The sequence below is a fragment of the Nothobranchius furzeri genome, chromosome 8 (assembly GCF_043380555.1).
Source record: "Nothobranchius furzeri strain GRZ-AD chromosome 8, NfurGRZ-RIMD1, whole genome shotgun sequence".
In the NCBI taxonomy this organism is placed as follows: Eukaryota; Metazoa; Chordata; class Actinopteri; order Cyprinodontiformes; family Nothobranchiidae; genus Nothobranchius; species Nothobranchius furzeri.
In genome coordinates this window covers 56,981,374-56,996,291 of record NC_091748.1, presented here as the reverse complement: position 1 = coordinate 56,996,291, position 14,918 = coordinate 56,981,374, and the positions used below count along the sequence as shown (strand labels likewise).

At 41.0% G+C, this 14,918-nt stretch overlaps 2 protein-coding genes across 4 annotated transcripts in view; both read left to right on the top strand.

The window, feature by feature from the left end:
* Window positions 1–5,405, top strand: part of LOC107393105 (collagen alpha-1(III) chain) — a 42,506-nt gene extending 37,101 nt beyond the window's left edge. For both annotated transcript variants that reach the window (XM_070554156.1, XM_070554155.1), the window contains exons 61-63: window positions 610–684; window positions 908–1,117; window positions 5,200–5,405. In XM_070554156.1, the coding sequence (XP_070410257.1) occupies window positions 610–684; window positions 908–1,117; window positions 5,200–5,352 (438 nt within the window). In that variant the 3' untranslated portion in view covers window positions 5,353–5,405. The remainder of the gene's footprint in view (window positions 1–609; window positions 685–907; window positions 1,118–5,199) is intronic.
* A 1,447-nt stretch (window positions 5,406–6,852) lies between these two features.
* Window positions 6,853–14,782, top strand: soat1 (sterol O-acyltransferase 1). Of its 2 annotated transcripts, none has more exons than XM_054752384.2 (16): window positions 6,853–7,009; window positions 7,440–7,594; window positions 8,263–8,321; window positions 10,740–10,888; window positions 11,023–11,079; window positions 11,163–11,270; window positions 11,371–11,656; window positions 11,745–11,820; window positions 11,930–12,014; window positions 12,114–12,159; window positions 12,251–12,380; window positions 12,476–12,573; window positions 12,656–12,754; window positions 12,863–12,998; window positions 13,097–13,242; window positions 13,343–14,782. In XM_054752384.2, the coding sequence occupies exons 2-16, from the start codon at window positions 7,447–7,449 to the stop codon at window positions 13,409–13,411; spliced, it is 1,692 nt and encodes a 563-aa protein (XP_054608359.1). In that variant the 5' UTR covers window positions 6,853–7,009; window positions 7,440–7,446; the 3' UTR covers window positions 13,412–14,782. The 2 variants fall into 2 exon arrangements, with proteins under 2 accessions (XP_054608359.1, XP_070410261.1); XM_070554160.1 differs by lacking the exon at window positions 6,853–7,009 and adding an exon at window positions 7,051–7,277.
* Window positions 14,783–14,918: the final 136 nt, after the last annotated feature.

The window sequence follows — 14,918 nt, the reverse complement described above, 5'->3', positions numbered from 1 at the left end:
AACTCCGGTTATGTCCGTCTACACGCAGATACCCAAAACGGAGAAAATGCAGATCTTCACTTTGGCCGGAGTTTTTAAAAAGATTCGTTTTCGTGTGGATGACTGGCCAAAACGTAGAAAACTATCTACGTTTTGGCAGATACCCGGCTACGTGTGGACAGGGCCTGAGTGTCTTGCCCAAGGGCACAACAGGAGCATTCTCTGCTGGGAGCCGAGATCAATCCCACAACCCTCCAATTACTGGACAACCTGCTCTACCTCCTGAGCTACTGTTGCTGCTGCAGTCCAACTTTACATCTCCTTTAAGCCCCATGAGATGTCTAAGCTGCACCTCTACACTCCTGCTTAGACTCCATTAAAACCTGGTTCACTGAGAACTTTCTACAGCTGAATGAAGATAAGACTGAGATCCTCAGCTGTTCCCCAGACAAGCTGGTTCCCAAAGTCAGAGACTCTCTTGGTCAGCTTTCTTCCCGCACCAAACCCTCTGTCAGGAATCTTGGTGTGACCTTTGACCCAGTCATTTATTTCCTACCTCCAGAATTTAATTTAAATCATATCATGTCAATCAAATATGGCTTTTAAAACATGAACTTGTTCCATTTTTAGATAACAATAAACTTGGAACCAAAAGCAATGAATTCAGGGATTCTGTGGTTTTCTCAGCAACATGGTGGCCACAAGGTGAGTCAAAGTCAAGTATAAAATGATTTGTATGAATTAAACAATTAAACAATTACATCTCTCTCTCTCTCTCTCTCTCTCTCTCTCTCTCTCTCTCTCTCTCTCTCTCTGTCTGTCTCTCTTTGTGTGTGTGTGTGTGTGTGTGTGTGTGTGTGTGTGTGTGTGTGTGTGTGTGTGTGTGTGTGTGTGTGTGTGTGTGTGTGTGTGTGTGTGTGTGTATCAGTTTGAATACGTCAGTGTGGATGTTATACAGTTGAGGTTTCTGTGGTTTCACAGCCTCACATTATTCCAGCACTTTACTCTCAGCTCTGCAGCAAACCAGTCCAGAACTGTTCCCGCAGCAAATTTATCCCACTGGATGGTACACTTGCTGGGCAACTCTGGCAAAGAACTTGATTCACATCTCATTGCAGTTTCCAAGAAAAGCTTTGAGGTGAGACAAAAAGATTTTAGAGTAAAAAAAGAAATTAAATAAACGTGCTAACTGATTATGAAATATTGCATTTTGTTAATGGTTATGTAATTATTAAATAAACATTAATTCTGGTTTATTTTAGGATCTGATGAAAGTAAAAAAAATGCTCATTCATCCTATGCTTACACAGATCTTTTCAAATAGATATAGAGGTCTACAATGGTATTTTTACTACAACATTGATCTACAGTGACTGGGACAGGGTAAACCTATTTAGCAGAATTATGGCTCTGTTTTCCTCAGAGTACTTCCACAAACTTCTCCAGAAGATCACAGTGCTTGAGACTATTTTTTTTTCTATTAGAAGTTAACTGGGAAGTAAATGGACAAGCAGATGGTGGCTCACAGCTAGTTAACATCACCAATTCTAGAAGAGGGCACAGGGCTCTCTGCCTCAAAATAAAGATATGAGTAGCAGTCCTCCAGGGAACTATCTTGATGCAAAGCCAGAAAGTAAATCATGTTCCTGGGGAATGGGAGAACAAATACCAATCAGGGTCCCACACCAAGAGATCTCAAGGCTACTGGCTTGCGTGCCCTGACATCCAAGCCTTACCATAGTAGCGCACGACAGCGGAGAGCTGGCAAAACGAAGACTTTCAATGAAAATCCTCAACAATTAAGCACACAGTTCCATAACAGATCTATGCCGCTACTGAATGACCCAGGATCAGACGAGCTGGAAAGCTCCTCTTCCCAACAAAACATGGTGGGGAATGAGAATGATAAAAAATCTGCTGCAGGCAAAGAAGCAAAACACTAAGACTGAGCCTCAAACTCTGATAGTAGGTGATTTTCTATAGTCAATAATGTAAATGTAAATGGCATATACACCAGAACATACTGTTTTCCCACACATATTTGATCACTGACATGAGAGAGAGAATCCCAACAATCCTTGCTAAACACCCAACTGTTAAATAAAACCATAACGTATGTTGGTGCAAATGACATTGGTAAAAGACAGTCAGTCATGCAAGACTTTACTGCTCAGTTGAAATCACTCAGCTCTCTGAAAACTGAGGTGTTTATCAGTGGCCTGTTACCAGGCTGAGAGACTGGGTAGGCCATCAGGAACTGCTCTGGAGTGGTTCCCCTCTTATCTTTCTGAGCGCTCCTTCTCTTTGGCCATCTCCAAGTTTAGGCCATCCACCACCTTCCTTACCCATGGTATCCCACAAGGTTCTGTGCTGGGGCCTCTGCTCTTTCTCCTCTAGCTGCTTCCTCTTCAGCACATCCTGAGCTCCTTCAAAGGAATCTCCTACCATCTTTACGCAGATGACATCCAACTGTACATCTCCTTTAAGCCCCATGAGATGTCTAAGCTGCAGCTGTTACACACCTGCTTAGACTCTATTAAAACCTGGATGGCTGGGAGCTTTCTACAGCTGAATGAAGATAAGACTGGGATCCTCATCTGTGCCCCAGACAAGCTGGTTCCCCAAGTCAGAGACTCTCTTGGTCAACTTGCTTCTCACACCAAACCCTCTGTCAGGATTCTTGGTGTGACCTTTGACCCAGCTCTCACCCTGGCTTCTCATGTCAATTCTCTTCTTCCATCTCAGGAACATTGCTAAGCTGAGTCCCATTCTGTACTGCTCTGAACTTGAGACAGTTATCCACACCTTCATCTCCTCACGCTTATACTACTGTAACTCTCTTTTCACGTGTTTGAGCAAAACCTCCCTGAACCATCTACAGGTGGTTCAGAATGCCTGTGCTCGCCTTCTGACCAAGTCCTCCAAACACACCCACATCTCCCCACTTCTCCTCCAGCTTCACTGGCTGCCAGTCAACTTCAGGGTTCATTTCAAGATCCTGGTTCTAGTCTATAGGGCCTTACATGGACAAGCACCATCATACATTGGTGATCTTCTCAGTCCCTACACCCCCAGCAGATCCCTGAGGTCCAGTGATCAAAGCCTGCTGGTTGTGCAGCGCACCAGGCTCAATCAAATCAAATCAATCAAAGATACTTTATTAATCCCAGAGGGAAATTAGAGTTTCAGTACACACAATTCAGAGGTCAGACGTACATGGGCAAGACACATGACAAGAATTGGTGACTGTGGTCATTCGCAACCCTGAGTCGCGCTACCTTAATAGAGATAAGAGGGTTACATGAGGATTGGTTCAGGTGGAGGGAAAAAAGGCACTTCAAAGTTACCCTCCCTTCAGGAGGGCAGCTTTGCTCTGCAAAAAAAACACCTCAGACAGAGATACGCAACAGGTGACAGATCATTTGCTGCTGTGGCCCCTAGACTCTGGAACTCTCTCCACCTGAGGCTGAGATCAGTGGACTCAGTGGTCTCCTTTAAAATGCAGCTGAAAGCTCACCTGTTCAAGCTGGTTTTGGTGTGACCTTCATCACTCTCTCCTTGTTCTGCTCTCCCCACCTATTCCACCTTCCTCAGGATCCACTGATTTCCCTCTTTCCTATTCACTCTCTCTCTTTCTTTACATGTTTTAATCACCATTGTCTATTTTTGCTTATTTTAAATATATTTTTAATCATTTTCTAAATTCTTTTTTATATTTTACATTTTTTTGTTTTTGTGAAGTGCCTCGTGATTTTTATCTGGGAAGGCTCTATAGAAATGATCTTTTCTTCTTCTACCATCCAGCCAGCAGCAATGATGAAAGATTCAGCAGGTTGTTAGCCCTAAACAGCTCTCTGCTTCATGTAACAGGCGTAAAGTTCACTTTTTTGATCATTTGAACTTTTTTCTGGGATTGCTAACACTTTTTCAGGGCAGATGGGATTCGTCTGAACAAGTGAAACCCTTTATCTCAACCATTTTGCACATCCTGTGCCTTTCTTCTGCCTGCCCTACCAAGGATGCCAAAAGACAAGAAGAGCCCAATCTGGAAATCATAATGGCACATCAGCTATCACTAAAGAGAACATCTTGCTCATCTTGCCAAGGGCAACCTACAAGAAGATTCAGAACAAGATGGCAAAACACAACAGTCTTGTGAACACACTGAAGAGTCACATCAGCCAACATAAAGGATATAGTCACTCCTAGGGCTAATATGATCACTGAGGAGAATCTTTCTGAACTTCCCTTGTCCTTAAAATGTTCACATGTCCCCTCTCTTCCCTCCACCTCTTGTCTGGCCGTGGCAGAGGAGCTGATCAACCCGATCCATGTCAGAATGGACAAGGTGGTCACTCAGATTCCTGCCAGAAGGGAGGGAGAGGTCACTAAGACCATTGATCTCCCACCCACCGCACCCCGCACAACTGTCCCCTCGCCCCCTCCCTAGCAAGCCACAGCTAAATCGTGGAGCTTCTCCACCCACAACCTCTCATCATCATCAGGTGTGCATGCACTGAACAATCCTCATTGTCCCCTGTCTGATATGTGTTGGGTCAGGGCAAAGGTGGCTATTTTGAACAAAATAGAATCTAAAACATGTTTTCAGTTACTTCACCTTTTTTGGTTACTTACATAACTCCACATGTGTTCATTCATAGTTTTGATGCCTTCAGTGAGAATCTACCAATGTAAATGGTCATGAAAATAAAGACAACACATTGAATGAGGTGTGTTCAGACTTTTAGCCTTTACTGGATAAATACGTTTTAGCAGCACATTGATTATGAAAGACAATTGAACACTCACTGTGTGCAATATAAATTAAATAAATCAATAAATCTCTTAATATTTATTGAACTTCAAATATAAAACAAACTCAAAACATAAAAAAAATACGGTCGGTTGGGGTCCTTCGAGTTCTTTCTTCAGTCTAATAGTGATGGCGGTTGGCCGCACAGATGCCTTATTTTTATTATTTTTTTATCAGTTTTTAAAAATTATTTTGGCCGACGGCTGATATAGAAAAAATGGAATATATCGGCCCAATATATTGGCCGGCCTTTAATTTTTGCTGTTCTCTTGCTGTGTTTGTCTTGTCTATTGAACAAGAAAGATATTTTAATTTTGAGAAGATAATTGAGATTGTTGTAAATAGTTGCGGCAAATAAATGTGTTAATGTGCTAATTATCATGTTTTCTTTGTATCTGACCATTCAGGTGCATTTAGTTGTGAAGGTTTGTGGTGGCACAGAGTCACATCAAGGTGACATGGAGCTACTTCCTGTCAGAGATCTGGGAATAAAGATAAACACAACATCCAATCCTCTCTGGGACATCTCTGTGGATTTAGGACCCCTCTGTTTTTTGTGAAGAGTAAATTGTGCGTGTGTGCGCTCGTGTGTGTGTGTGTGTGGGGGGGGGGGGGGGGGGTTAAAAGATGTGTAAATATTTATTTCATATAGAAAACAAAAACAACCTTTAATATTATTATGAGTGATTCTGATAAAAGAGGTTAGTTCTGTTTTTTTTTTTGTATTTTTGCATTTACAAATTTACCTTTTTTACATTGTATTGTAAAAAAAAGTTTACATTTGTCAGATTGGTTTTGTCACCAAAGACAGTTCAAATTGACCTACAAATTCTTTTTTCTAAGGATATTTAATTTTTCCCCCCGTTTTGTGTTTTTTAAACTGCCTAAAATGCAGTGGATGTTGAATTTTAGCATACGCTAAAACAAAATTTTCTTTGTTGTTTTCATCAATAAACGTTTTTGCATTAAACAGCACATCTCAGAATCAAAAGGGTTTTGTTGCAGTCCAGTTGTTTTCGTCTTTAGTCCAGGTGAGACACTTCTGATGCCGTCTCTTGTTCAGGAGTGGCTTGACACAAGGAATGCGACAACTGAAACCTGTCTTGCATACGTCTGTGCGTGGTTGTTCTTGAAGCACTGACTCCAGCTGCAGTCCACTCCTTGTGAATCTCCCCCACATTTTGAATGGGTTTTGTTTCACAGTCCTCTGCAGGGTGCGGTTCTACCTATTGCTATTACACTTTTTTTTACTACATCTTGTTCATCCCTTTATTTCTCTATTAATGTGCTTGAACACAGAGATCTGTGAATAGCTAGCCTCTTTAGCAATGACCTTTTGTGTCTTGCCCCCTTTTGTGTTGGTTTTTATTGCTTTCTAATATTCTGAGATACAGAATTTGGGGTTTTCCTAAGTTGTGAGTTATAATTATCAAAAAGAAATAAACGTTTGTAATATATCAGTTTTTGTGTAATAAATGGATCTAATATACAAGTTTCACTTTTTGAATGGAATTACTTAAATAAATGAACTTTGTCATGATATTCTAATTTTATGACTGGCACCTGTATTTCCCCCCCTGAGAACAACTTAGCAAGTGTTCGTTCCTACTATAGCTCTGCAAATGTATTGATTAAATTAGTCAGCCACTCCCATCAATGTTCCTAAACCTTTTTCACGTGTTTTCCCCTAATTATGTGTTTATATCTTGCAGAAAAAAAAGACAGTAGTTTGGAAAAAGTAATAAAATCATCAAATATGGTCTTGAAAGAAAGGCACATAGTGGCACAATTTGTAATTTTGATTATTTTTGGTGGGCTGTCACACTTTTGGTAACCTTTTTAGATACTACATTTGGTTTAACTCGATATATGTATGGTTTATCATTATTATTAGTAGTAGTAGTATTAATATTATTATCATCATCATTATTATTATTTATTATTGAGTAGATCTAAGACTTGATTCAGCCTTTAGCATCCTGTGGGTTTGTCATAAATCTATGATGACAGTAAATAAAATGGGCAGCAGTGACGTCAAAAGGAGGAGAGACTTTCAGCCAATCAACGCTCCAGCACGGCTCATCATCTCCCCGGTGTTTGTGGCTAAGGGAAGGTGAGTAGCCACCAGTCGCACTGACACAGCGTCCACGCTTCACGTTCAGCGCTCGGCTCCGTTTAAGAAAGCCTCAACAAGAGAGAACCCGGCCGTTGAAGCGAGTAAGTACTAACTCATTTAACGTTCAGCTTTTCGCGAGGTATCAGCAGGGCGCACATGCCAACCTGTTCCGCCTCCATCGGGGTCAGCCGTCAACAAGTTGGCTAATTGTCTCTCACAGCTGGCGCTAACAAACGGGACTAGCACCAGATAGAAGTGGTGATGTTAAAATGAGATAGCAGCAGTAAACCAACCCAACAGGACAGAGTTATCTCCTGTCTTCACCGCCCTTCTTTCAGTTTAGCCATTAGCTGACCGTGCTGCGTTCATGTGAGTCTGATTTAATTGGAAACTGAGGATTCTTTGTCAGCTGAAGTCTTGGTCATTCACAGAGCGTGGAGACATCTGGACAGTGATTTGCTGACTCCTTATAGTATGTTTTCTTGTTGTTGCACATAAGAGCTGCTGCTGATAATTTTGTCCTTTTTCTAGTTGCAGGATGGAAAATGGGGGTGAGAGTTTGCTCAGGTCACGCAGCCGACCTGTCCCAAACATGTCCACCTCTTCTGACTTGGACAGCTCTCAGGAGGGGGGTTCTGGTCCTAGAAGACAGCAGGGCAATGGAGACTGTCACACCGCCAGCAACGGTGAGGAAACCTCACCTCCGTCAGCTGACTGGTCACTGCTGTGGATTTTTAAATTTACATGAGTAACTCTTAATCAACTCTTGAGTTGAGTAAGTGTCTATGGAAGTCTTGAGCAGTTAAACCATCTCATGTGTTGATGTCTTCCTCTTTAGTTTGAACTTTGCTATTTGAGTGTTTAACCAGATTGGAGAATGACTGCGTGCAAGTCACGCAAAATACGCAAAAATGACGTATACATCGACATCAGACTTAAAATAGTTTGTGGGTTTTGAAATGGAAAAGGTTAATGATTAAGGAACTAATCTCACTGTCTAATTCATCTGTTGTCTTTTCTGGATGACCATCCTGCTACAGGTGGGTGGGGTGCTACTTTTAACTCCTTACTGTTGACTTTAATGTCATCATCTGGCTTCAGTCAATATGATAACCTATCGTAGCAATGCCTGCAGTAAAACTGTATTTACTTTAGTCATCTGACACATTTTTTATGTGTGAACGATTAATGTTTTGTGTTTTGCAGCTTCAGATCTTAAGACCTCGTTGGTTTTATGTGTTAGTCTCAAATATGACCGCAGCTTTTAGAATAAAAGAAGGAATTCTACCATATGAACTGTGCAGTGACTGAGTTAAAGTTGTTTATTTCTGTCTGAATCTTATTTCTGTTTCAGGGAGGGTTGAAGCTGAACATGTGATCAGCAAAAAGGTGCAACTGAAAAGGAAAGCAGAGGTTAGTGAGTTCAGGTATTGTTCAGCTTGTGGTGGAATGGATCAAACTCACAGATCGGGTCACGGTTTTCAGATCAGATCATTATTCTGATCTCCAGAAAAAAAAAGAAAAGGCAAATTACTTTTGCTCTCTTTATTTTGTACAACTCTTAGTGCAATTTTTTTCTGCTCAATTTTGCTATAAAAATAACTTGCAACAAAAATAAGAATTACAGAGGGTCCAATTGGTGATTAAATGTTAAAACGGCTTGTCATAGACATGCTCACTCCCTGCCAGTCCTGATTTCGCTCATTTCCTCACCTTTCTGAAGTGCTGTTTATTTTTCTTAGATTTGTCCCCAACAATGTGTGTTTGCGATGCTGCACCGTCAGGCTAGAGGCACTCGTGTGTTCATTTTTGCCATTTGTGTCGTCGTCGTATTTTACAGGGGAGCCAGAATACTCCCATACATGCGACTTCAACGAAGCAGGTGGATTTTCAAGCTCTTTTCCCCCTCCGCTAGCCATGACCACCTCTGTGCTTTTCTTGTTTGGATTGAACAGGTGACGCCTCAGCCCTCCACTTGATCAATCCAGGGACCACATGCGTGCTGAACCGTTGAGAGAGATCTCTGCAGATCACGGATCAGTGATGCGTTGCACCCCTACTTGCGATACTTCAAAAATTGCTAGTAGGAGTAGCTGAGTGTGCCTTTTCAGATCATTCCAGAGAAGAATTAAGGACCACAAGAAAGATGATCTCTTCTGAAGATGTCTGAACATTACACTTGGCTGCATAATCAAGAAAAATATGTAATTCCACAGAAAAAGAAAAATACATTTTATTGGACCTAATAAGTTATTATAAAATGGTCTATTTAAAATTCATGTTTTTTTTCCTGTAAAAATGAATTGATGGTGAATTTCTTGAGTTTTAATAGTTCTATGCTCGATTCAAAACATGTTCTTAGAGTTCTTTGCACAAAATCCCTCTTACATAAAGCAATTTCAGCAGTTTTATTTCCTACAGTTTCAGTACCTTCCAGAATGAGCTGTTTTAGGGCTCTGCCACTCTAATGAAACCAGCTTGAGCTGGCCACGTCATGCCCACTCCTGCCCCATTCAGGCTGCTATAAGAGCTGCTGGCAGGCATACCGGTGTGTTTTTAATGGAGTCGTAGTGTTTGACATGCAGAAACAGTGCAGTGATTTATTAATACTGTTTATGTTTCAATCCCCATTGAATCATGGCGGATGGCTGCTCATACTGAGCCAGGATCCTCTGGAGGTTTCTTCCTGTTAAAAGGGAGTTTTCCTCTCCACTGTCACTACATGCTTGCTTAGTATGAGGAATAGGGGTGTAACAGTTAACAGGGGGTGTTGAACCATTTCTATTCGGCCTGTTTGGTCCACTTGCATACTGTATCGGTTCATTTTCCATGAAATAATGAATGTATTTGCGTGATTTAAGTGCAGCGGATAAAAGTTCCTAGGGTAGATTCCGCTTGGTTGCTGTATTGAGTGATGCATGATGGCTGCATGCTCTCGATTTCTGTTTTAAAAATGTGAACTGCAATTTCTGATAAACACCTTTCAGAGCGGATCAAACCAGCTGGCCGTCGCTGCCACTGTGGAGCCTGTAGAGATGCTGAACGAAGCGTTGCGTTGCTCGCCCCTCTCTCTCTTCTCACACTGCAGGCACGCAGCAGCAAAAATGTAAACAATACATGTCTGCTGAACTTGTCCCCTGGGACAATTGATGTTAAGTTTTCATCCTACAATAAAAAATATTATTTAATGAGTTTTAAAGAAGAAACTCTGGGTAGTGTGAGGTGAGTTTTTAAGGCTCGCTGCAGAACTAAAAACACGGAGCATCAACAGTCAAACACAACACTTGTCTGTATGAGTGTGACACTCATAGCTGCACAAATGACCTGTGAAATAGTTAAAGACATCACGCTAGATCAGCAGCCTGAGATGACACCTGGTTCTGCTCACTATAGGAGCCGTTTCAGATATTGAATAAATAAATATTATAATAATAGTTACCAAAAAGTTATTCGAACCAAGCTCTTCAAAACAGTGAACCGAATACGATTTTAGCGTACCGTTACACCCCTAATGAGAAGTGCTGTAAAGACTCTGACACCAGTCAGTGACTCAATGCAATCTGCTGAGTTCCTTATATAGGAAACTTTTTACTGGTTGGCCTAATGAACTGACCTGGATTGGAATGTTTACTATGTGAACTGCCTTGGTGCTATATAAACTGAATTGAATTGAAACTGAATTGAGCTGCATATTTATAACATATTTATATAATATATATATTACTTATTTATACATATGTATAATGAACTGTCGGTCTCATCAATAAATAATTTGAGAAAATCCCAACACCACATTCAGACTGTAAAACTGCGTGCATTCTACTTGGCCAGAGCCTGAAGAGTGACCTGATGTGTCAGTTTGAAAACCACATCGCAGACTTCATGGATGGTCTCATTGAAGAATCGATGATCCTCGAGGCTGCGCCTGTATCGGCTGTCTTCTCATCCTCACTTTCAGACAAGGAGAGAGGCAAACTTAGGTAAAGCAGTTCAACTATTACACCCAAATGTTGAATTAATGATTACATTTCAAGTGTGGAGAAAATAATAGATGCTTTTGCCCTTTCCTCAGCTCTGTACTCTTCATCACTGTCATCTTTGTGTATTTCTGCAGGCACCTCCATCCTCATAGCCAAGGAAAGCAGTTTATTAGCCGGAGATCCCTTCTAGAGTGAGTTCACACTTGTCTGAGATGGATGCTCTGTGAGTTCACACGTGTGCAGACACCAGTTTATAATATTTGCTCTCCCACAGTGAGCTGTTTGAGGTGAACCACATCAGGACCATCTACCACATGTTCATTGCTGCGCTCATCCTCTTTATTCTCAGCACATTTGTGGTAGATTTCATTGATGAAGGCAGGTAATAATACAACTTTTATGTCATCTCTTTATATACCTGGGGAAAAAAGTACTTTTTTTCTTTTGTGTTCTTAAGTTTTACATCTTCGTCTCTTCTTCAGATTGGTGCTGGACTTTGATCTGCTGGTATATGCATTTGGACAGCTCCCTCTGGTGGTTTGCACGTGGATGTGCATGTTCCTGTCTGTGCTGCTGGTTCCCTACAACCTTTTCCATTTGTGGTGTCAGAGCCAGTCCAGCTCACATGGTAAAAGCAGACTGTGCAGCTGGCTGTTTGGCTCCGTTTACCTGATCTACCAGACTTTAGGTCTGGGATTCCTCCCCACTTATGTGGTGGTGACCAACAGTTTTCCGCCTGCATCCTGCTTTATCATCATCTTGGAACAGGTGGGTGAGCCAGGAGTTTGACCTTAACGTGGACCAGATTTGCTGCTGTTCTTGCATGTGCAAGTTTTATTTTTTCCCCTTGTTTCAGGTTCGTCTTATGATGAAAACCCACTCCTTTATCAGAGAGAACGTGCCAAGAGTACTAACTTGGAAAAAAGACAAAAGTATGTAGCTATTCTAGATCTGCATTTTTAATTACTTTTGCTTTGTATTTGCCTGCACATCCTTTTGTCCTAGGTCTCTTCATTAACATGCTGTTTTTTCCATTAACAGACCCTGCTCCTGTGGTCCCTCAGCTTTCTCAGTATCTCTACTTCCTTTTCGCCCCAACGCTGATTTACAGAGACAAGTACCCCAGGTTGGCTGACTCCTATTTGCCCATTTGACCTAAACACAGACCAATATTTTGTCCTTCAGACCCTCGTTTACTAACTTTTTTTTAACCCACTAAATCCAGAAACCCGGTGATCAGATGGAGTTATGTGGCCACAAAGTTACTACAGGTACCAGCTTGTTTTACATTTCCCTGCTCACCTTAAGAAATGCTGCTAGTTGAAGGTATTGAGACAGTTTAACACTTCTACCATTCCACAGGTACTCGGCTGTCTGTTTTATACCTACTATGTGTTTGTGCGGCTGTGCATCCCACAGTTTCGCAGCAACAGTCTGCACCTATTTGATCTGCGGGCCATGGTCCTGTGTGTCTTTAACTCCATACTGCCAGGTAAAGTGAAACATCAGTGTTGGTAAATCAATCGTGTTTTGGGTTTTGAACTGTGTGTTTCAACTCTTATGCTTGTTTTGTGTCCATTTGTGCAGGAGTTTTGGTTCTGTTGCTGGGATTCTTTGCCTTTCTTCACTGCTGGCTCAATGCTTTTGCTGAGATGCTTCGCTTTGCAGACAGGATGTTTTATAAGGTGCTGCTCTGATTCTCTCTGCAAAACATTGGCTAAGCTTCTGTTGTGTGCAGTATTTCATTGATCCCCTCCTTTCTTTTAGGACTGGTGGAATTCAACATCTTATGCCAACTACTACCGCACTTGGAACGTAGTGGTCCATGACTGGCTGTTTTACTATGTGTACCGAGACTTCCTGTGGGTGAGTGGTCTCTCTGTGGATGGAGTGCAGTATATTTTCTTGTTACAGTACCATTTTTAAAAAAGTGGATCATATTAAACTTTGTTTCTTTCCACCCTGTCGTTCCAGATGTCTCAGAAGCATTTCCGAACTGTAGCCTTGCTTTGTGTGTTCACGTTGTCCGCGGTGGTCCATGAGTACATTCTTGCAGTTTGTTTTGGTTTCTTCTATCCTGTGCTATTCTGCCTCTTCATGTGCTTTGGATGTGAGAAAACACATGCATGCATGCATGATGCTTTTTGGAAATGGTGTGTTTGTTGGGTGTGAATTTCTCATTACAAATCTCTTCTCTTCTTTGGACAGTGATGTTCAACTTTATCGTGCACGACCAAAGGAAAGGGCCTATCTGGAACATATTCATGTGGACGTCCATATTTTTGGGTCAGGGAGTTATAATCTGTCTGTACTCTCAGGAGTGGTATGCCCGGCACTACTGTCCTCAGAAAGAAGTAATGACTTGACTTTTAAATATTTTCCTATAGTTGTGCAGTGTCAGCTAATAGACCAATAATATAACTTATGATGATGATGATGGTGTTTTTGTTCCAGTCTTCCTTCCTAGATTTTCTGAAGCCTCGCTCTTGGAGCTGTCAGCGACCCCTGATGGCAGATTCATAAGCTCTGACCTACAATGAGGAGGACCATCGCTGACCAGTACAAACTCCACTAACCTTTCTATCAGTGCCATAATGTCCACTCGTGTTCATTTTATTGCACTAAATCCGGGCCTGTGTGGAAAAGTGAAACGCCAACAGCTGTAAAGTCTCAATGGTGCCTTATCTGTTGGAGTATTAGGTGAACCCCACCAAAATAAAATAATGGCAATAAAGTCATGGCAGCTGAATGTAAAATGGTGCAAACTGTTTATTTTTTACGTGTGTTGTAATTATTAATATTTGTCTTGATTTGCAGTTGCCACTGTATTGTATCTTCAGTATGCTTGGAAAGATTTATTATACTTTCCATGTGTTTTATGACAAACAAGCAGTGTTTGGTGTTTTTGCTCATATAGATATGACCAAACTGATTTGTGGATCCTAAAGGACTACATATATTTACATCTAATGATGAATATGGCTGCTGAGGTGGGCACAAGTCAGTGAGAACATTGATGTCAAACACATAATTTACAACTGAGTTTATAAGCTGTTGTAACGATCTACAGGTGTTTAAAGCGTTTTGTGAACTTACATTTTGTATTTTGCGATCAGCGCTGAGTCGATCTGCTAGAAAGTGAAAGTGTAAGATTTTCCTTAAAAACTTGCAGCTTGCTGCTAAAACGATGGTGATCTTTTTTTTATGAAAACAAAATTTGCATCCTCACCATTAAATAGGTGTTACTGAAATCATACAATCAATTAAATTTAAATGTTTGTGTTGGTGGTGGTCAGAGGATCCGACGGCAGCCTTGTCTCTGTCAGACCGCCCAAGGGCGGCTGTGGCTACATAGTAGCTTACCATCACTGGCAGTGTGTGAGTGTGAAAGTGCATGAAAGCGCTATTTAAGTTTGATGTATTATTAGTATTACGGTCATGTTTGTACTGTTTTGTAAAAAGTTATTGGACTGCCAATGTTAGTGCCAAATCCAGCAGAACTCTATTATAGAGCATCACCATCAGGTGGCGCTATAGTAAAGCATTTATTTTTTATCCCTGTTAAGGTTTGCCGTGATGTTCTCACGCCTTACATCAGCCAAACGGTACCTGTAAATTAATATTGTTTCAAAGTGTTTGAGTAGAACTTGCCAGGTTTAAACCGTTGTCAACTCCATAATGTCAGATTTATTTCTGCTTTGAATTATTTAAACATTGTTTACAAATGATGAAAACATTTTCAGAGGATTTTTATTTAGAAGAGGTATATTTTTGAGAGCTGACATGGTTATGTCAAGTTTGCCTTTAATGAGATTGTTTTTTGCAATGACCAGGTCATGTGCCATTTGATATTAAAATATGATAAATAAAATATTTCTCTAATGTGGAATATAATATACGTTTTTTCTTATGTAATTGATATGCCGTTTTGTAAATGTTAACATTGGTGAATTATTTACCCCCCATCCCCATCCCCCCCGAAATAATCGTGCAAGCCTCAAGTCCTTTTCTTTGTGGAGCTTTTGCACAT